Below are 24,277 nucleotides of genomic sequence, written 5' to 3'. Positions count from 1 at the left end.
CCCAAAAATTCGGTTGGTTGGGTGATGGTGGACGCAAGTGCACGCGTCAAATTATAATATAGTAAAACGGTCAAGAGACCGAGTATCATCCTCTGAGGAATTGGTTTGACTCTTTTAGCTATTCATAGATTCTTCTAATTTTATTTTGGGGATCGGACTGTAATGTGAGAACCTAACTAATCAATCCTAAAAAGCAAGAAAAGATAAAACTGGGTAAAACTAGACAAAGACACGTTCTAGGGTATGATTTCATTAATCAGATTAACCAAATTAATTACTTTGACCTTAGATTGATTCATGTAAATTATAGATCTATGAGTCTTTTATCCAGGTATCCTCTCTTGAGCTCAATCCTTTCTAATGACTAACCATCGACCCAAATCTCTTCTATCGCTTGACTAGCCACAACATTAAGTTCCCTCGTTGACAATCTCTATTAATCTCCTATCACTCTCGTGCATACTCGATTAACAGTTTAACATGCTAAATCCAACTCAACACCTTCTCTCTCGAGATAGACATTAAGTAAAGAACATTCAATTAGTGATTAGTTAATCAAAAGTATTAAGAACAAAGATGCTAGAATAATTATGCATAAATTCAATCCAAGAAACAACTAATTCAGATTTCACAATCCATAAAACTAGATCAACACCCTAGAAACACAAAACAGTCACTTATGGTTACAACACAAACATAGACCATTCATGAGGTTTTCAAACACAAAGGACAGAAAATAAAAGAGGGAAGAAATTGCAAGTCGTGTTCTTGACTCTCGTCCTTGAATCCAGAATCGCAACCCAATGATCTCTTCAAATCTTCGATCCTTTGGAGCTTCGAGATACTACCTCTATCCAAAATTACACTCCCCAGGGAGGCCTCACCAAATATTGCTTTACGCTCTCAAAATAGCCCTAAAAGTGTCTTTATCGGCCTCTTTTTGGCCTAAAAATCGACCTCCCTTAATCGTCTCGGCCATAAACTGCTTATATAGGCAGCAGTCGTAGCATTGCAACACTCCAAGACAGTGCTATTTCCATGAGCTCTCTGCCTTACAACATCACGGAGCAGCATTGCAACGCTTATTCAACGCTGCCTTGCCTTCGAATTCCACTTTTTCTTTTCTTTTTCTCCATTGATCAATGCCCTAGATCCATAGATTATATTAGGGCTACACATGCCATCCACGATACATTACAATATGTGAGTTTGTTGTATTTGGATAACAAAAATTAGAAATGGCAATACTCAATGGGAATAGCCTTCATGGGATGATACGTTAAAAAGGAAAAAAACGATAGTAGGATCAGACCATACTTGGATCATCAATCATACACGGCTAGTATTATTTGTTGGGAACCTCGGTAGAACATTCTCGACTTGAAACCCAATATTAAGATGCTGAGCCAGCTGGGTCTACTCATGCGCCACCACCGCCTAGTTGTCGAAGCATCGCCTCTCCACAGCCGCTATCGTAGGATTCTTGCTACCCAAAACTTCCAAATAAATCGGGATCAACCCATTTTGCTTCCCTGCTTTAAGCCTCAATTGGGAATTCAAGGTTACTATTTATTACTCTTCAACCCCTCCTCTTGTTTCTATTCTCCCATTTTCTTCCTACTTGCCACGGAGGTGTCATGAGAGAATTAGTTTCTGATTGAATCTCATCTATTGGATTTCACCTGTGTTTTAATCTAGAGATATGAATTGCTATAGAAAATCAAAGTTTGCATTTGATGCATTTCGGAATTTTTCTTCAAAGATTTTTCCCAAAGATTCAATTCAAGGTTCTAGATCGAGAATTTCCCATAGTGGGTATTCGTTTCCATCTGGGAAAACGTCTAATTCTCATGGGTTTCAATCGGTTTCTCCAATTATACAAAGATTTGGAAGACAAGTTGGGGAGATTAGGAGGCAATACAATCCCTTCTTTGGTGATTCCAAGAGATTTTACTATGTCGATCGCTATCGTGTCCAGCATTTTAAGCCAAGAGGCCCTCGGCGATGGTTTCAAGATCCAAGAACTGTATTGATTGTTGTAGTTGCGGGTTCTGGAGTTTTTATCACTGTGTATTATGGGAATTTAGAAACCGTACCTTACACAAAACGAAGGCATTTCGTGCTATTGTCCAGAACTATGGAGAGGAGACTTGGAGAGTCTCAATTTGAGCAAATGAAAGCAGCTTTTAAAGGTAAAATATTGCCTGCTGTACACCCAGAAAGTGTGAGAGTTAGATTGATTGCTAAGGATATAATTGAGGCATTACAAAGAGGGTTGAGGCAAGAGAATGTGTGGAGTGATTTAGGCTATGCATCAGAGGCTGTGATTGGAGTTCCTGAAGGGAGTGGCCGTGAGACATTGATGGCACTTAGAGATTCTGGGGCTGAGAAGTTGGAAGGTAAATGGTACCGTGAAGATGAGATCCATGATGACAAATGGGTTGAGCACAGTCGAAAGAAGGGTCAGGAAAAGGGGTCCCAAGCAAATACCTCACATTTGGATGGATTGAATTGGGAAATTTTGGTGGTGAATGAGCCAGTTGTTAATGCCTTTTGCTTGCCTGGTGGGAAGATTGTTATTTTCACTGGCTTGCTTGAGCACTTTAGAAGTGATGCAGAAATTGCTACTATTATTGGTCATGAGGTATGTTATCTGATATTCTAAGTCAAACGGGACAATCACGACGAAAGCTACACATTTTCTTTGGTATCTATACAATTAAGTTTATTGTAAATGATCTATCTATGAATACTTACATGAGCATTTTGATGATATTTTGATATTGTGAGTTTGAATTTCAATTATTTTCTCTTGTTCTTCCATTGTATTGAGTCATTGACAACATATTCTGTTGACATTTCACCAAAAGCGAGTATAATCCAATTGGTATAGGAGCGTGTTAGTGCCCATGAGGCCTATGGTTATGGTTTGAATCCCCCAACCCTGTTGACATCAATATCAATATTTTTGTTCTTGAACTTGCAAGCTATCACCTAGCTCAGCCTCTATAGTCATGCCATTATCTTTGGAAGTTCTGGTTGGACCGTGTTTCAAGGTCTTGTTTTTTTGTTAATTAGATTGGGCATGCTGTGGCTCGGCATGTTGCAGAGGGTGTTACAAAGAACTTGGGGTTTAGCATTTTGCAACTTATCCTTTATCAGTTCGTCATGCCTGATATTGTCAACGCTATGTCAACGCTTTTCTTGAGGCTTCCTTTCTCTAGAAGGTAAGTTCAGAGTTCTTTTCTTTATATCTTTCTTCGTTATATTGATTTAGTATAGTTCATGGTAGGTTTTCTTGTTTGCATAATTTTAATAGATGTGTATGTGCACGCTGCCATCTCTTATTTGTTCTATGAATTTCTGAGCTTCACAATCACGACATGGAAAAGAAATGGTTGTAGAAGGTAAAATATTCATTTGATGAAAAAAGACATGATGGAATGGCTGTCAACCATTATCTAGCATTACCTTAGCTATAAATATTTCATCTCTTGCTTACTTATAAGTTATAATCTTGAGACATCATATTACCAGACAGTGGATCATCTGGAGAGAAATTCAAAGGCCTAGTACATTCCTCCTTTAGGCTTTTCTTTTCTAATCAAGCATCTTATAAAAAATTCTAGATCAAGCATCTGAAAATACTTGAAGGGTGTTCACAGTGGTTATTGAGGTGGATTCTGGATTAGTTTAGACGTTAGGGTATGTACTATCTTTTCCTTCAGACGCACAACCGTTATCGAGTGATAAATGTCGTTTGTGTCTTTATTATCAAAACGAAACAGTTCAATTCACTGAAGTACTCCATCCATCTACAGATGGCATGATTTCGTAGTCTGATATTTCCGAACATTTTTATGCCTTCAGGATGGAAATAGAAGCAGATTACATTGGTCTGCTTTTGATTGCCTCTGCTGGATACGACCCGAGGATTGCGCCCACGGTGTATGAGAGGTTGGGTAAGTTGACCGGTGAGTCTGCCCTGAGAGATTATCTTTCAACTCATCCATCTGGAAAGAAGAGAGCTCAGTTACTAGCTCAAGCAAAGGTTATGGAGGAAGCACTTACACTTTACAGAGAAGTGAGAGCTGGGTGTGGGGTTGAAGGTTTCCTATAAGAACTCCCAAAACTGTCATAGTTTGGAGCAGTTTCGGGTGCTGAGATGATATAGAATGTGGAGAGTTCTGATATCTAGAGAGTTCTGATATCTGATTTGGGTGTGCAGGTTGTTTTGTCAGTGGTATCTAATTTAGTTTTTGTACTCTATAATAATTTGCCAAACACTATTTCTTTTTTTTTTAAATCTTATAATCCAATTATTGTATCCATCCTATTTGGAATAAGACATTGATTGTATTTTTTAATTCTTTCTAATCTCAAGATACGGTATACAGTTTAATTTTATATTAAAATAATTAAAAATGATTACATTGATAATTTATATTAAAATAATTAAAAATGATTATATTAATTACTGAAATTTATTAAGTCTAAGTAATATATTTATATTAATTAATTAAGTAAGTTATATTTTTATTGTTTAATCTTCCAAAAAAAAAAAATCTCATACTTTACAAGGTAACTTAGGTAATTTCAATGTTAAGAAGCATGTAAATATTAAAGATAAATGAAAACAATGCAAATGCTCATAAAAAAAAATAAAAATTAATAACACGAAAAAATGTCAAGCAGTCTGTGTAATATATCCATTGTATAAGTAACACCCCAAAATTAATAACACCAAAAAATACAACTGAAATGGAATATAGGGTAATACAAAAAAAAAAAGTAACACACCAATCTCAAATTAATTGAATATTTCATATTAGTTTGGATTGCATAACAAAACAATAAAAGAAGTTAGAAAAAATCTAGAAATACTTATAATGGAGGAAGAGTACTAGTTCGAATAGAGAAGAGAAACCAAAGTTAAACAACTCAGAGGACTGACAAAATAAATCTTGGACAGTGGAGGCTCTCAGCAAATAGAGAAGGACCAACGTTGTTGGGGAGAGGGGTGTTTATTGAACATTAATAACAACCTCAACAAATATTTAAAAAAAGTGTGATCAGCCTCAGAATATTAAGTTTACATCATGAATGAACCCAAATCCAATTAATAAATTGGTTGAGTCATTAATGAAGTGATTGAATGTGTAGTGGAAATACGCAAGTGGAATAAAATTAGCAAATAATCAGAACAGTTATTAATAAAATCAACAAACAATCAGAACAGTCACTAATAAAATCAGCAAACAATCATTACTAAAGTTGGTGGGTAGTTTAATAAATGAGGTAACTAATAATGCATAATATTGAAAATGTGCAAAATACGCGAGTATGATCAACCATGATTGAGTATGAATGATCGAGCATGATCGAGTATGAAAGATTGAATATGATCGAGTATGTTCAAGTATGATCGAGTATATTCAAGCATGATCAAGTTTGAACGATCGAGTATGATCAAACATGATCAAGTATGGACGATCAAATATGATCGAGTATGTTCAAGTACTGAGATGGTATATGATGCATGGAAAGAAAATGACGGTGAGATACGAAACACGTTCCGAAAAGAGGCCCACAAACAATTAAAATCGGTGAGATAAGATAATGGATCTCCAAACATGAGATGATATAAAATATGAGGACAACCCCAAAGTGAGTTGATATGGATCTCCTTCTGTATTGTATTATTAAAGCATGATAAAATTTGCTTTATTATGACTTTCCACTTATCTTTTTGTTTCATGAGAGGGTGATAAACCATCCTTTGGTGGTTTTTGTTTTTGACAAAGCTTACCCTGTTTCACATCAGGAATTTTCAGGCTATTGATATCATGAACAACTTGGGTGCAAGATTGTAATTGTGCCCTGATTTTATTATCATCGGGTCCATCTCTAAATATCTTTACTATTATCTTTTCATATGTTATAAATATTGGCCATTCAGACATTTGAAATATATAAAATAGAATATAGAATATTATATTCACCCATCTACTCTCTCTCCTTCGTTAGTGTTCTCTTCTTTTACAACCAAAAAAGAAAAAAGAGCATTTTTTTTTTCTTTTTTCTTATTTTTTGTCTTTATTTTTTCTTTTGTTGCGAAATATAAATAAAAGGATTATTATTTTATCATGTTTTTTAGTTCTAAGATACATAGTGAATATCAAACAAAATGTTTGATATTCAATTTAAAATAACTCTAGAATCTCAACAATTGGGACTATAAACCCAAACTATGGGATTTGGATTGGATTGGGTCTGTTTGAATTGGGGTCAATTATTTTCTTAGAATCGAAATTGTGGGTTGAGTTCTAAAGCTTTTACGGTTCGTCTTTGGATTTATTCTTCATAGTTAATCAACAATATGGGGGAAGATGTTATAGTTTATGAGTGCCACAAAACTTCAGAAATTCCGAATTTTAGCACAAAACAGAAACTCCACGTTTATATTTTTTTTATTTCTATTCTTTTTAACATTCAATATCCATTTATTGAATTGATATTGACATCATTAATATTAAAGTGAGGGAAATAACTGTAATATTTATTTAAGTTTAGGATTTAATTTGATAAGTTTGAAAGTTAAGAATTTAAATTCATACATATTCCAAAGTTTAGAGTCAAAATTAGTTTATATTTCTTTCACCATTCAATCTTGATTTTTGGAGGGTATAAAGGCAATTTAGATCATTTATGAACTCTCAAGTATACATTACATATTAGCTTGTACCTGGCTAGCTGGTGCTTTTAAGCTTTTCATTTATAGGAAAAAATTAAATTCGTCAACTTACTCTTTAATACGTCGTTTGGTTCAAGTTTGTATAGATGTCTAAAAATAAAATATAAAATAAGATGTCTGAGAATGTGTTATATTTATGTAATTATAAAATATGAAATTAATCAAAATTAATTTAAATAATTAATTTTTGTTTGTTAATTTATTTTTATTACATTAAGTTATTACATTATTACTATCTAGTTTAATATATTTATTATCAATTAAATTTTTTATATTATCCATTTATATTATCAATTTTTTTATTAAAAATATTGGTAATTAATTTAAATATCTATTTTTTTTATGTAGTCTTGTTAATTGAAGAGTTAATTAGCTAATTGTTTAATGTCAATTATAAGCTTTATATATACACAAAAGAAGTTGATATAACTAATTGATTTTAAATCATCAACAATATTTTTAATTTTAAAAAAATAACTATAATTATAGATTAAAACTAGAAGTACAAGTGTACAAGATTGCTTAATTGAAAAAATTAACTTATTTTTATTATTAGTTAATTAATTAATATTTTTTAAAGACTAATTAATAATTCTAATAAATAATTTATGTCAATATATTTTAACAATAGAAAGAGATTTAAGAAAATATAATTATGATTATTCATATGTTTTTCAAAAGATTATGGTTTTTCATAATAATTCATAATAATTTAATAAATTATTATATTAGCATTATTATTAATAAAATTAATTATAAATTTAATTTAAACATATTTATAAAATTTAAATAAATTAAAAAATATTAAAAAAGAAGTAAAACAAATAAAATGAAAACATAAAAAGTTGGAGAGAAAAACCATTGGAAGGAGAAAACCCACTTATTTGGGTGGTTTTGAAAAATCTCAATGAGTGGAAATATAAAATGTCTTGTAATATGATATTCTCATTCTCAAGATTCAAAACTTGTAACAAACATAATGATAAAATATCATTTTCACTCTCATCTCTTATTTCCGTGAACCAAATGGGCCATAAATGCATTAATAGAAGTAACCAAAGGTAATAGTAGCTATTTCTTAATAGTTTGGGGTCTATAAATCCAATCACCATAATAAATCGAAACCTTCCCAACTTTAAACACTTAAAGTAGGCGTGAGTAACGGTTGGTTGAAGTAGGTTTTTTGACTAAACAACTATCAAATCGACAATGGTCGGTTTAGTAAATGTTCAAATCGATCCATTTTATTCTTTAGATTTTTTTTTTAAAGAAAATTGTCGATTTGGAATTTTTTCAAATCAACGCAAATTGATCCCCTTTTCTTCTCCAACTAACTACTTTTGATTCCGTCGATTCGATTTTTCGGTCTATCATACTCAATTTAATTGGTCTTTTTGAGGACATTTGCTAAAATTAGAACGACACATGTGCACCCCTAACTGAAAGATGGGTAAAATCTCTCTTGGACTTTAGTTTCATCTAGAAGAATAGTATCAACTAATTCAAATTTATCCTTAAAAAGACATTTTTCTTAATAAAAAAGTAAATTTTATTTCATTTAAAAGAATAGTACCAATTAATCAATTTTTAACCACAAAAAGATGTAAAGAAAAGATTAATTTCATCATGAATTTGAGAGACTTAATTTTTCAAATCATAAAATGTTTATTTATTGATTTTTTTTTATTTTTTTTATTTTTATAATTTTTCCAGAAATATCTATCGAAAATCGACATTTTATAGATATTTCCATCGAAATTTTTGTAAAATTAAGACATCTATATTTCTGTCAACATCGACATTTTAAACCTAATACAACATATACAAAATTAATTTAACTTTGATTAATATGGTTTTCAAGGTCCTTGAACTTGATAACCAAAGTTCATTATTTTTAAATGCTAAATTATATAAAATACTCCTAAACTTTGTATTTTGCGTCAAAAATTCCTTTGAACTTTCAAAATTTCCAAAAATACCTTTAAATTTTAAAAAAGAGTTTAAAAATATCATTAACGTTAGTTTTGGATGGAAATTGTTAGTGTTTGGTTTTAAAAAAACCCTTGAACTTACAAAAAATTTTAAAAATACCTTTATTGTCAATATGTGAACATGAACCGTTAATATTCGTTTCAAATAGGGGTGTACATGGGTTGAGTTGGATTGGGTTGAAAATTTTTTTAGGATCAACCCGAAAATTCGGGTTGGTCGGGTTGGCAACCCAAATGACCCAAATAAAGTCTCCAACCCAACCCTTAAAATTCGGATTAGGTTGGGTTGGGTTGTCAGGGTATACCTTATTTTTTCTTTTTAATTAAAAATATGTAAATTTATATACAACACATGACTAATAACTAAAATTTCATAAATTCAAATACTAAATACCAAATATCTATGATATTTATTGTAAACTTTAAACAAAAATAAATATTATAACAATTTTTTAAAAAAAAATTTAAAAATCACAAATTAATCAATACAAAGTAATCAAACTTTAAACTAAGATATATATATATTATTAATATATATAAAATTCGAGTTAGGTTGGGTCAACCCAATTTTTTTTTAAGCCAACCTATGACTTAACCCAAACTAACAAAAACAGAAAAAGTTGAACCCAATCCAACCCAAGAACAAAACTAACCCAACCCAACCTTTACATTTTGGGTTGGATAGTCCGGGTTGTTCGGGTTATTTGAACACCCCTAGTTTCAAATATTCTTGAACTTTTAAAAGTTGCATTAATATTCTTATAGCCTTGCAAAAAAAAAAAAAAAAAAGTTTAAAAATGCTTTTACCGTTAATATAATGATCAATTTATTTGAAATTTTCTCAAGTTCGAAAAGAACCAAATTTTAAAAATATATATATATATATATCATCTCATATATATATATACACACGCACATACTCTTATTTTGCTCTCATTTATCTAATTCTTACACCAAATTTTGTCACAACAAACATAAAACATAACTTCAAGTTGAAGCACAAAATCCCACAAAATTCCAAATAAATAAATGATCTCTCCTTAAAATTTACCAAAACTATAAATAGCCAAACACAAAAAGAATTTGACTATTCACACACGCTAAACTACTAACATATAATCAATGGTAAGGGTAGATCAATGGTAGGAACATTTTTAACTTTTATTTACTTATTTATTTATTTTTATTATTTATTATTTATGTAAAGATACGATTGCAACTTTTGAAAGTTTATATGTATTTATGCAACGAGATCTATGCAACAAGGTATTAACCATTTTTGTTCATATATAAGCCGTAGGGATATTTTTCAACTTTTCTTTAAGTTTAAAGGTATATTTGAAACAAAAAACTAATGGTAAGTGTATTTTTGAACTCTTTTTGAAAGTATAAGGGTATTTTTAAAACTTTTGAAAGTTCAAAAGTATTTTTGACACAGAGTGTAAAGTTCAAAGGCATTTTGTATAATTTAGCCTTTTTGTAAAAAGTGAAATGTTTCATTTTGAATGTTTATTTATTTACTATACAATTTTTTTCATAAAAATTTATTGACATGGGCATTTAATGGATGTTTACGTAAACATTCGTGTAAAATTGAGATATTAACATTTTTATCAATATCGACATTTTAAATCTTAACTATATATTTTTTAGAAACATTAAAGATTTTTTAGACACTTCAAAATTTAGGATCGAACCTATTACCAAAGATAATGAAGTTTATGAAAATCAAACAAGGTGAGCATTAACCAAGAAAGCTCACGGATTTTTGGTACAAGGAGTGGAATTGTGAACTCTATTGAGTTAGAGTTATTCTTAGAGTTCATACCGTAAAGAGTTAATAAGGTATAAAATAAATGTTTTTTAGTGGTGGAACCTCAAATTCTTTGGACCAAATAAGAAGTGGAGTTCAGAACTTCATCCCCATGAATTTCTACACACCCAACTAATAAAATAGGAAAAAAATAGATTTTTTAAAAAAATATATATATTTTTAAATGTTTAAAGATATGTTGTAGATTAATTTCGTTCATAAACAAATGATTTTTAACCATTTTAAAATAATAAGTATAGTTCAACAATTCACTACTTGACTTTCTTGCAACTTCAAAACTTATTCATTCTCATTCTCATGCATTCCTTGGAAACTATTGTTGTAGGTATCCAACCCACTTGTTGGACAAGCAAACATTTATTTTCTTTTAAACTCGTGTTATGTGAGCCCAAAATGTTAGGTATATGTTTAGTCTAATCGAGACAAATTTTTTGGTTGGTCCATCTTGAAAGTCCTAGGTTTTCTTTTATGTGAAATGAGTATGACCTTAGGAGGAGGAGAGTGAAAAAAGAGACCGAAAATCGAAGAGAATGATAGAAAGTTGTGTAATTTGATTTTTAAGCGATAACTTTCATAAAATTATCGATTTTCGGAGTTTCAACTGTTGGATTGTATTGATTCTTTTTCAGCCTATTCGGGATACATAGGGCCTCATTTTGGACGATTGGATCATAGTTTTGAGCTCTACTTTGTCAGCAATTTTTTGTTGTACAGAATCTGTAAAACTGGGTGATATTTTCTATTCTTTTATCTCTCAAGCGCTGATCTATTATGTATGAAAGTATTGATAGATAGTGAATCTTTGTATAACTGAGTTGAATTCTTTTCCCCTTAATCTTATCATAATAATAGAAGTTGACAAGTCTCGACTTCTAACAATTCCCGTGGTTTTTAGTCTTCACATCGAATGAGTTTTTCACGTATAATTTGTGTGTTATTTGTTTTTAGTATTCATATCGAATGAGGTTTCCACGTATAATTCGTGTGTTGTTTTTATTCTTCCAAAATTTTATAGTTTATTGTTGTCCATTATTGGTTGATTGCTTGTTGATAATTTGGTGCTTGATTTGTGGTGTATTGGAGTCCTATTGTTTGGTTGATTGTCTTGGAGTTTATCCTAGTGGGTTGTTGATATATTATTTGGGTCCTATCATTTGGTATCAGAGCAAATTTAAATTTAATCATTGTTATGGAGTCTACTAGTATTGCTGGAGGTAGTTCAATGATTAAATAAATATCAACCAATTATTCCATCTGGAGATCAATGATGAAGGGTTTGTTATATTGCAAATATCTGTTTGATCCAATTGAAACTACTACAAGAGCTGATGGCACCATCTCTAAACCTGAAAAACCAGAGAAAATGGAAGAAAAAATTTGAGAAAAGTTAAAGAGAAAAACTTTGGAGACTATTAGGCAGTAGATTGATATTAAGATTTTCAACCATGTGTCTCAAGAGTCCGACTCATATGAGTTGTGGAAGAAATTGAAAGGTCTTTATGAAAGGAAGACTGCATATAACAAAGCTTCATTAATCATAGGGCTTGTTAATTTGAAACTGAAGGGTGGGAAGTCTGTTACTTAGCATTTGAGTGACTTTCAGAATATTATTTTCAAGATGACTATTATGAAGATTGATCTTGATGATGAATTGCAGGCTTTGTTGTTGTTGAGTTCTTTACCGAACAGTTCAGAGATGTTGGTTGTGAGTATTAGTAACTTTGCTCCATAAGGTGTTTTGTCTTTGAATGTTATCAAACAAAACATATTCAATGAAGATAAGAAGAAAGAATATGGGAGTTGATAACTCATATGCTCTTGTTGTTGAAAATCATAAAAAAAAAAAAAAAAAAAAAAAAACAAGAGTAAGGGACCCAAAGACCGTGGTCACTCAAAAGGGAGGTCCAAGTCTAGAGACAAAGAGACTAAAACATCTCATTACTGCAACAAGCTTGGCCATATAAAAAAGTTTTGCTACTATTGGAAGAAAGAATAAAGTAAGAAGTAAGAAGTAAGACTCACCCAAAAAAAAAAAAAAGATGATAAAAATACTACAAAAATTATTTCTGAAAATAATAATGTTGTCACCTTAATATGTGCAACCAGTGAGTGTCATCAGGTAGAGATTTCAAACACAGAGTGAGTGGTAGATTTAGGTACTTCATACCATTGTGTTTCAAAAAGAGAGTATTTCATGAATTATCAATCTGGTGATTTTGGTAGTGTGAAAATGGGAAATGAAAGTTTAGCTAGCATTGTTGGGTTAGTAGATATTTGTGTGAAGACAAGTGTTGGGTGGACGCTTACATTAAAGAATGCGCACCATATTCCTGGTTTACACCTTAACTTGTTGTCTGCAAATGTCCTTGATCAAGAAGGATTTCGACTTAACTTGTTGTCTGCAAATGTCCTTGATCAAGAAGGATTTCGACTTACATTTGGTGACGGTAAATGGAAATTGTCTAAGGGTCAATAATAGTTGCTCGAGGTGAGTTGTGTTGCTCTTTATATAAAATAAACTTGACTGTATGCTCTTTTGAGCTGAATGCAGTTGAAGAAAAGAATTCTATAAATTAGCAACATCGAAGGCTAGGGCATATGAGTGATAAGGGGGATTAAATTATTGGTAGATAAATCTCTTATCCTTGTTGATAAACAGGTTCTCTTGACCCTTGTGATCATTGTTTGGTAGGTAAGTAGCATAGAATTTTCTTTTCTAGTAAATCCACTAGAAGCAGGAGAAATTGAAGTTAATACATTATGATATTTGTGGTTCTATTGAGGTGGAGTCTTTTGGTGGCAATAAATATTCCATCACTTATGATGCTACTCAAAGAACTTGAGTTTATATGTTGAAGACAAAAAGCCAAGTTTTCGATATTTTTAAAATTTTTCATTCCATGGAAGAAAGAAAGACCAATAGAAAATTTGAGTGTCTTCGATCTAACAATGGTGGTGAGTATACTTCAAATGAGTTCAAGTATTATTATTCATAACATGACATTAAACATGAGAACACAGAGTCTGACACACCACAACACAATGAAGTTGTTGAGAGAATGAGTAGAATCATTGTAGAGAAGGCGAGGTGCTTAGAATATCTGACCTTCCTAAGACATTTTTGGGTGAAATAGTGTAATGTGCCATTTATTTGATTTGAATAATAATTCTGTCTTGATGGGCCTCTCAAAACAAAGTTGGTAGTCAGCCCAATCTATGAGTAGGTACTTCTCACCTAGTTCCTCAATTTAAACAATCTCCATCAATTCTTCTCGGTTTAGACATTCTAAAGAGAGCATGGAAGGGACATGATCCCACTTATCGCATCTTAGAGTCTTTGGCAGCAAAGCATATATGCATATGCCTAAAGAACAAAGTTCAAAGCTTGATTTGAAAACCAAATCATGTATTTTTTGTTGGGTATGAGGATGAAGTGTATGGTAACAGGCTCTAGATCTAAAAAAGAAGAAGGTAGTGGGAAGCAACGATGTACTATTCTTTGAGCACGAGAAGGGTGCAAATCTTTTGAGTACGAAGTACACTTCTACTTTAGAGTTTTTTTTTAATATTATTAATGATTCTACTTCAACTCCTTCTACTATTTAGTCGACAAATGAGAATGTAGATGATGTATGTGATGATGTTGGTGAGATACAACTTGATGGAAATGTACCAAACCATGTTGATGATGATGATCTTGATAAGTCTTCATCTGATGAAGAGATTCATGAGGAAGATGCAATGTGAAAGTGATTCATGAAGAAGTTCACGAAGAGAGGGAGTAACCTATCCCTCAAGTAGAGGATACACAGGCTCGAAGGTCCACCAGAGAGTGTAAACCTTCAACAAAGTATCTAAGCTTCGAGTTTAATCTAGCTAGTAAAGATGGAGAGCTAAAGAACTATCAAGAGGTATTATTCCATGATGAAAAATACTAATGGCTCAATGCAATGAAGGAGGAGATGGATTCTTTGGAAAAGAATGAAACCTATGAGCTAGTGAAGCCTCAAAAGGCAAGAAAGTCTTGAGAAATTGGTGAGTTTTTAAGTACAAGAAGGATGGTGAAAAGACAGTGAGCCATATAACCAGATTAGTGGTTAAGGGATGCAACCAGAAAAAAAGATATTGACTTTGATGAGATATTCTCTTCAGTAGTCAAAATGACATCTATCAGAATAGTGTTGGGTTTAGCAGCAAATCTTGATCTTGAGATAGGCCAACTTGATGTAAAAATCGTTTTTGAAGGAATGTGAATACCCCGAAGTGGAAAAAAATAAATGCGTAGTGTCTTGATTTCGTTTTACAAAACACAAAATTCAGAAAAAAGGAAACTACAATACACATAATTAACTAAGCATGCATATTTGCTATAAATACAAAGAGAAGAAAGGATCAAGAAACTTACCATTGCAAAACCAAAAACTTCACGTTTCCTTTCCAACAGTACGAACAATCCACTGCTTCTCTTGATCTCCTAAACTCAGCACCACAATCAATAACGAACAATATAACAAAAAAAGACACACCCACAAATTTTTCTTTTTATTCTCAAGGATGAGATCAATAGAAAGTGTGTGGGCTTCTATGTTTTTAATTTTGGTATGGTTAGGATTTTGGAAGTTTTTCTGAGAGAGCATAAAAAAACACAGAGAGATCTTGATTAGGAGAAGATGGAGTGATGAAGATGATGAATCAAAACCAACCTTCCCCTATCTGTGTTGTACGTAATTGAGAGAAAAAAAGGGGTGGAGGGGAGTTATCAAAACATGTAATTGAGAGAAAAAAGGGGTTGAGAGGAGTTATCAAAATAATCTCGCCCCCCTCCCAGTTTAATTTTCAAAATTCAAATAATTTGAATTTGGATTTCAATAATAATAATAATATATTAATTGACTTAATACATATATGTATGTATGTATGTATATATATATATATATTAAACTATATGTTATGTCACATATAATATATAATCTATAGGTTTTATATTATAGTGTATCATGGTCTGTTTGGTAGGCAACTCAGATTCTATTTTATGCTTCCAGATTTACTGAGTTAAGTGAATATGTGTTTGGTTGGCAGACTGAAATATATTTTCAGAAACTGTTTCTGAATTTTGTGATCCAAACAGTGCAAATTTTGAAAACAACTTTTTTATGTTTTCAATGTATCCAGATTTTGAATTTAAGATTTTAAAATGTAGAATTCTATTAAAAACGATAAAAACAATAACAAATATACTATTTCATGTTATATACTCAATTGTTTTTGGGGGTCGTTTTAAATATAAAAAAATATTTATACTTTATAACAAAAAGTTCCAAAAATACAAGTACTTTGAGAACTTTTTGCTATAAAGTGTAAATATTTTTAGGATTTTTCTATATGTAAGAATTTTTCCTTTTTGTTACATTATAATATGTAATATATTACATATTATAATATGATGTTACAAAATAATAATTATACAAAAATTTTAACATAAAAAAGTTCATAAATTAATTAGTAATGGTTTATATTCAACCTAGTATGTAGTGAGTGGTTAAATATAATTTCAAACACATATTGAAAAATTATTAAATTAAAATTTAATTTCTAAATCTGCTACCAAAAACATATCTGAAAACATGAAATACAACTTAGTTTTCTTTGAATTCCTTGTTTTTAAAATTCTGTTTTCAGATTCCTACCAAACAGACCTTTATTCTCTCGTATAGCCTATAGTATTAATATGAACCATATTCATATTAATTTTAACCTATAGTTTTTATATGAATCACATTCATATATATATTTCTCTTATTAAAACTTTATATTATAATGTATCATGTACATTATATTAATTGTATCTTATACAATTAATTCCCTTTAATTAATTTGAACAATTCAAATTAATCCATTTTGATTATCATTAATCCTTATTGAGCTAACAAGGGGAACTTATGAACCTATAGATTGGAGCTCCAATGATATTTGATTAATTAATTAAACTTTTTAATTAAATTAATCAACCTTCATTAACTTCCAGTCACTCCACTAAAGACCGACAGCTGCACTCTTTACACTATAGATATATTTATATATCCATTGGATATAACCAATCAACAGTACGTTGACCCTTCACAAATTACTCGTAAATGCAACTGGGTCAAAATTATTGTTTTATCCCTTGTAGTTACATCTAACTCCTTAAGTACCATTGATCCCTCTAATGAACAACTGGTTATAGCCCAACGATAATCGAACCCTCTTAGGCCAGGAGAGGGTGTGACTTCTCATTGTTCAAGACCCAGAATCAACTCTTATAGGAGCAATTTATCTACTTACCCTAACAATAGGAAATGAGTGAATTCATTTTGTATAGTTGTATTCCCAACTCCCTAACCATACGAATCTCCAAAATGGTAGGCATATTGAGACAACAAAATTGGTAACTTTCACCCATGCAGATTAAAGGACTGCCCTCATAGTTCACAACTCACTCAGGATTAAGGTCAAGTCACCTATGGTCAACCTGGTGAAATGTAAGTCTCTTCTAACAATGGTGTTATAAAAAGAGACTATTCATTTCGTGATCTGGTCTTATACAAACTCTTTTTATATGATATTCCCGTTCACATGTCTCCACATGAATGATCAGGATCAAATCATTTATAGCACTTTACAATAATTATAATAACTATAAAATAGTCTATATTTGTAGTGTCACTAGGATAAGTTACCCAACCTTATTCATCTACTATAGACCGTTTAAGTTATTACTCAAACATTATCCACCTATATGTCTTCACATACATGTTTAAGTTACATTTAATAACCTTGGATCTTAGTTTATTGGTTTTGGGTTAATGCAATTAAATGTCAAATAAAAAATAACTTATTTTATTAGATAAATTATATGTTTGTACAAATACAATTTACAAACTACAAGAACACAAGATTTAGGGAAACCGCAACAATCTTTCACTTGTCTTAAAGGTAGTGGGGTATACAAATAAAAATTAAAATACAAGGTACAATACACAAAACAATAAACTAGGGCATATACTACGCGTCCAGTAAAATCTCCCACTTGCCCTAGACTAGATGTGGTATGTCACGTAGACCCAGACTCTCCAGGTGACCCTCAAACACTTCAGCCATGAGAGCCTTTGTAAATAAATCAACAACATTGTGCTTCGAAGCGATCTTCGTGATGATCACATCCCCTTGATGCACAATTTCCTGGATGAGATGATATTTGCGCTCTATTTGCTATCTACGCTTGTGACTTTTGAACTCCCTGGAATTTGCCACAACACCACAATTATCACAATAAAGGGTGATGGGCTTTGACATGTATGGAACAACTTCCATATCAGTAAAAAATTTCCTTAGCCATACAACCTCCTTGTTAAATACTCTACCTCCATGGTAGAGTCAGCTATGCAACCTTGTTTTGTGCTTCTCTAGACTATAGCTCCTCCATAAAGAATGAACACTGATCCTAAAGTGGATTTCCTAGAATCTCCATCGGTCTAAAAATTAGAGTCAGTGTATCCTGCAAGGATCAAATCCTTAGACTCATACACAAGCATGTAGTCCCTCGTTCTCTGAAGATACTTGAGGATGATTTTAATGACTATCCAATGATCTAATCCTGGCTTAGACTTATATCTACTGACTATCCTCACTGCGATTTTTTTCCTTCCGTATTTGAGAGCAACCTTCATTTCCTTGTAGGCCTTTGGTAGAGAATTTAAGAGTATGAAAGACTCATTTTCTTCACTATCTTGTCACCTAAGTTCTTGAATTCACTCAAGTTTTCTGTTAACGATTTATTGTTATCCATCCTATAGGTGAAGTATCTTTCTCTCAAATAGGCTCGGTTTGGGAGATCCTTTGATTGATAGAGCTTATCCAGCTTCTTCCACATACTATAAATAGATTCTTCATCAATCACGTCCCTTAGAACATTGTCTAATAAATTTAAACCTATTGCTTCATACTCTGCATTTTTAATAATTTCTTTTTCTTTAGCAGATATGGTAGTAGGGAAATTAGTGGGACCTGTTAAAGCCTTCAAGGCCTTTTGTTTTTAGAGTATTATTTTGATTTTTGCCTTCCAGAGAATAAAATCTCTTTTGCCATCGAATTTGTCCATATCATATCTTGCTACGACCATTTCTTGATTGAACAAGATCAAGAACTTCAATCTTGACTATTTTCTTGAATGAAATTTTAGGCTCTGATACCAACTTTTTAGTTTACATGTGTAGAAGTCCTTTAAAGGACAACTTGAGAGGACACATTTTTAGGCACTAACTCAATTTACATGCAATTTGTAGGATTCCTTTTTCATTCAAAGAACAGGGAAGAGATGAAGCAGTTGAAGAACTTTGTGATTGAGCCGTGAACAAGAAGATGAAAGAACAAGCTGAAGGGTTCGGATCCCAAGTAGAAGCATGTGAATGTCTTGCATTTAGATAATCGATTTTTAAAGAAACAAAACAGAAAACAAATCTTGCATTTTTAGGATAAACATTCAAAATAAACATATGCATGCTAGAATAGAGGAAGAAGAGAAGAAATTAAACTTATCTTGGCTGATTCCTCAAGCTTTCTTCTTCCACCGTTTTCGATAATCTCGAGCTTCTCCAATCAAGATGGTCACCACCAACAAGATTGTCTTGCTATTCTCTAGGATTCAAAGAGCTTAGAAGTGTAGTCTCCAAGAACTTTGAGGAGGAAAAAGGGAAGAGAATTTCTAGAGAGAAGTTAGAGAGAAGGTAGAGGTTAGAGGCTAAGACTTTTTGTAATAAAAATTTCTTGTGGGCCATAAGGATATATTTATATGGATAAGGGTTAACCCCTTCTCCAAGTATTTCTCTTTATACCCTTAGTGTTAATTAATTAAATAACCCTTATTTAATTAATTCACACATTAATTAAATGACCATATATTAAATCCTATTTAATATATACATATTTTATTCATTATCATAAATATCATATATTTATACTAACCTCCAATCTAAATAATTTCTTAATCAATTAATTAACCATTAATTAATCAATTAAATAACTATATTAAATCATATTTAAAATGAAGTTAATTAACATATAAATATCACATATTTATATGTATACATTTCTTTATGAATCTAATTCATATAAATCTAATATTTGAATCTTATTCAAATATCTCTCTCTTACATAATTTAGATTATAGATCATATCTATAATTAACCATTATATATTAATCTCATTAATATAAAATTCTCTCATTTGATTTGAAAATTTTTAATCATTCCTCATTACTATCCTTTAGTGAGCTAACAAAGGGACCTACAGACCTACATATTAGAAGCTCCAATAATATGAGATTAATTAATTAAATTTCTTTAATCCAATTAATCAATATTCATTAACTATCGACCACTATGTAAAAGACCGATAGTTCCACTTTTCGCACTGTAGATATATTTATGTGTCCATGGATATAACCAATCAACGGGAGCAATGACCCTTCACAACTGTTCATAATTACAGTTGGGTCAAAATATCGTTTTATCCCTGCAGTTACATCAAACTTCTTAAGTACCACTAATTCCTCTAATGAACAAATAGTTTATAGTCCAACTATAAACTAACACCTCTCGAACCAGTGAGAGGTTGAGATCTCATTGTTCAAGATCCAAAACTAGCTATTAAGGGAACAATTTATCTACTTTTCTAAGGAATGAGAAGGAGTGAATTCCATCTTGTGTAGTTGTGTTCCCAGCTCCCTAATCAGAAAAATCCCCAAATGATAGGCTTATTAAGTCGGCTATCATGACCACTCTCACCCATACAGATCAAAGGATTGTCGTCATAAATAGGAGTTCACAACTCACTCAGGATTAAGGTTAAGTCTCCTATGGTCATCCTAGTGAATATTAGTTTCTTCAAGTAACGGTATTATAAAGAGAAACTAATTATTTTGTGATCCGGTCTATGTATAAACTTTTTATACAGGATACCCTCACTCACATGTCTCTACATGAACAATATGGTTCATATTGTTTGTAACACTTACATCTCATGTAATAATTACAATGTGGGTCGTATTCGCAGTGTTACAAAGATAAGGCACCCAACCTTCAACTATTTACTATAGATATTTTAGGTTATTACTTGAACATGAACTACCTGTATGTCAACCACATACTATTCAAGTGACATCATATAATATTGGACCTTAATTTATTAGATTGAATTAATATTGTCTAAATATCAAATAAAATACCCCTGATTTTATTAGATAAATAATTTGTACTAATAAAACTACAAACCACAAAATACACTAGATTTAAGACATCAATCCCAACCCAAGCAAGGTTCAAGGTAAGAGAAGAATTACACCAAGGATTTTTAAAGTGGTTCAACTTTAAACAGCGTCGTCCACTGCACAGGGAAAAACATAATTTTATTCAAATAAGGAGGGAAAATTTTAGATCAACTACAAGATGAGTATCATGTTGGGAATGTCCTAAAACTCGCAGTTTGTAAACATTAAACATATTCTATTCACAATAAAGATATTATTGAGATTTCTTTCAATAAAGATGTTATTGAGGATGTTATTGAATTGCATTCATTACTAAACCTTATAAACTAACCCATGGCTATAATATGAATACTTAAACTTTATGTAGAGACATAAAAGAGGATCAAATTTTAGTATATAGCCAAAAAGGTCTATAAGTATATGGATAAGGTTGAGTACCTTATCCTGGGGACACTATGGATACAGCCCGCTTTGTATATTGATACAAACGATGTGATCCCAAAGTTGTTCATGTGGAGATATGTGAGTGAGTGTATCCTATGCAAAAGATGTTTGCATAAGACCAGACCATGAAATAGTCACTTTTTCTTTATAATAATCGTTTACTGTGAAAATTGACTATTTCAATTCTATGACCTAAGGTAACTCGATCTTAATCCTGAGCTAACTATGAACTCTTGTTTAATTGGGATTATCCTTTAAACTTCATAGGTGAGAGTGGTTCGACATCATCTCTCAATAAGCCTCCCATTTTAGGAGTAAGACCAGATAGATAGCTAAGGACATAGTTATGCAAGACGCAATTCACTCCTACCCGTTTTGGGGTTAGCATATAGGTTATTCCCTTAAGTACTGACTTCTAGTCTTAAACAAAGGAGCCTCACCCTCTTGTAGCAAAGAAGAATTCAGTTTATTAGTAGAACCACAAATAAATTGTTCGTGAAAGGATCAGTGGAGACTTAAGGAGCAAAATGCATTACAGGGGTAAAATGGTAATTTTGACCTAGCTGTGAATACGAATGATCTGTGAAAGATCGACTTACTAATTATGATTAAATCAAGGACAGAAATATATCTACAGTGAGAAGAGTGCAACTACTGAGTTATAGTGGTATGTCTCGGTAGTTAATGAATATTGACTAACTTGGTTTAAAGAGTTTAGCCAATTAATCTCAAATCGTTGGAGTTCATGATTTGTAGGTCCATTAGGTCCCTCTACTAACTCGTAAAAGGATTAAACCTTAGAGTAGTATGTTGAGAGAATTTGAAATGTTCAAACTCGGTTTAGGGTTTGGATTATTATATTCGATATAATTGATGTTTAATTATCGAATTCAACATTATGGTTTTAGAGAGTTGACAATATTTAAATATGATTTAAATGTTTAATGAGGTGTTATATTACCTTAATATTTGATATTAAATTAAATTAATTAAATTATTTAATTATTTTTCCAATTTAATAATTATTAAATTTTGAATTTATGTAATTCAAAATTATAAAATTGGATTAATTGTTTTTTGGATTTATGAAATTCGTAATTATAAAATTTATTTAATTTGAATTGAATTTGAAATTAAATTTTTAAATAAGTTTATATATATATATATATATATATCAAATAAGGGGTCTTTTTAAATATAAAAAAATATTGAAAAATATTTACACTTTATACAAAAAGTTCCAAAAATACAAAGCACTTTTGGAACTTTTTACTATAAAGTATAAATATTTTTTAGATTTTTCTATTTATAAGAATTTTCTATCAAATAATTCAAGTATTGAATTGAAAATTGGAAATTAATGAAAGTGCGATAACTCACTTATTCTATTATGAATAACACCTCAAGCCACTAAAGCTAAATGGAATATAAAATGGCTTCTTGTTGTTTAATCTAAGCTACATGATCTTCTTTTATATATTGAAGTTTTAAATCAGATTGAGCTGTCATGCAACCTAAAATCAGAAAAAGAAAAATCAAAATTTCCTTTCTGACTCAACTATAAAAAACCACTTCAAATTCCCCTCAATTCGAAGACCACACTTCAATCTAAGGCTTGAGATTAGTATAGAAGACACTTGTGATGGTCTACTACAGAGATTGAAGAAGAATTTCATGGTGAATCTAGTTAATTTGGGAGAATCATCAAAGGCATTCACCTGAAATCCTAATATACTAAAACTATGAACATGCATGCTAATTCACTAATATTGATGTAGTTAGAGTGCTTAGATCTTTAATTACTTTTGTTTGCTGATTGTCAACTTTGTAATTAGTATTAGAGCGTGTTTTGCATTAATTTTAGTATGGTGGGTCTTTTTCATGAGTTGCATGAAATGGATGTTGAAATGGATAATTTTTGGTTTGGGCATCTACATTTCCTTTCAATTTGCAAGTAATTATTGTAATTAGCTCTTTGTTTATGGGCCTTAATGTGTGATTAAGAGTTTGTAAATTTATTAGAGTCAACAGAGTTGTAATTAGATTTTAATTGAAGAAAATTTGAAACATGCTCAACAGCAAAATTTCAAAATTGAAGCTTCTATAACACAGCTTTGCAACGCTATCCTCAAAGCATTGCAACGCTGTTCTTTAGCCAGCCTAGGAATGAAGGAGATTTCCCATGGTATTGCAACATTAGAATGGAGCATTTCAACACTTCTCATCCTAGCCCAGTTTGCGCGCACCAAATGTCCAGCGGTTCAACTGAATCGGTTTGACCAGTTCAGGTCTTGGAGGCTCGGTTCAGCATGGTTTTAATCAGTTCAGCCCATTATGAAGCCCTGAAGGTCTGGTTCAGGCAGTTTGGGTCTAGTTCGAGTCGGTTCAAGCGGTCCAGAGGCTTTTGGATATATTTTTTTTTCAATTATTAATGTAATAATTAGCTTGTTTGCTTGCTTAGGATGTCAAAATCAATCCATTTCAGTTTGTATTTAATTATTTATGCATTATGAATGTATTAATCAAGTTAAATCTCGTATGTGCATAAAGTATGCCATGTAGATTTAAAATCCCACCATAGGAAGCATGCATCATGCATTAAAAATATGTTATAATATGTTACAATATATATTGTATGCATGATTTTCATATATTTAATATAATTTTTATTTTAAAATGTGGGATGCTTGATGTTTGTTATAGCATGTCTATAATTTATAAAGTATAATAAAATAGGTTAGGCATTTAAAATCTATAACAAAGATAAGAAGCATGCTCACTTAGGGTTAATAAATAACAACTTGTTTTAATAGTTAAAAGAGGTCGTTATCTTGTAAATTTCTGGTTACAAACTCAAATCAGACTATAATCCTATCTAAGTCTGAAGGTATTTAAGTTAACAGTTTACGGAACACCTGCTATCTAGAGATTATTGCCGAACTATTAAG

General features: G+C 31.3%; 1 protein-coding gene across 1 annotated transcript; it reads left to right on the top strand.

The window, feature by feature from the left end:
• Window positions 1–1,375: 1,375 nt before the first annotated feature.
• Window positions 1,376–4,383, top strand: LOC120069729 (mitochondrial metalloendopeptidase OMA1). The gene is made up of 3 exons (XM_039021519.1): window positions 1,376–2,644; window positions 3,079–3,227; window positions 3,871–4,383. The coding sequence occupies exons 1-3, from the start codon at window positions 1,703–1,705 to the stop codon at window positions 4,118–4,120; spliced, it is 1,341 nt and encodes a 446-aa protein (XP_038877447.1). The 5' UTR covers window positions 1,376–1,702; the 3' UTR covers window positions 4,121–4,383.
• The last annotated feature ends 19,894 nt before the right edge of the window (window positions 4,384–24,277 follow it).

Source organism: Benincasa hispida, unplaced genomic scaffold, assembly GCF_009727055.1.
Source record: "Benincasa hispida cultivar B227 unplaced genomic scaffold, ASM972705v1 Contig557, whole genome shotgun sequence".
Lineage (NCBI taxonomy): Eukaryota > Viridiplantae > Streptophyta > Magnoliopsida > Cucurbitales > Cucurbitaceae > Benincasa > Benincasa hispida.
This window is presented reverse-complemented; position numbering and strand designations above follow the sequence as displayed.

Excerpts from the sequence above, each read along its gene's own strand:
- LOC120069729 (XM_039021519.1), top strand. The coding sequence starts at position 1,703 with ATGAATTGCTATAGAAAATCAAAGTTTGCATTTGATGCATTTCGGAAT. Across the intron at positions 2,645-3,078 it reads CTACTATTATTGGTCATGAG|ATTGGGCATGCTGTGGCTCG; the intron begins GTATGTTATCTG and ends TTTGTTAATTAG. Across the intron at positions 3,228-3,870 it reads AGGCTTCCTTTCTCTAGAAG|GATGGAAATAGAAGCAGATT; the intron begins GTAAGTTCAGAG and ends TTATGCCTTCAG.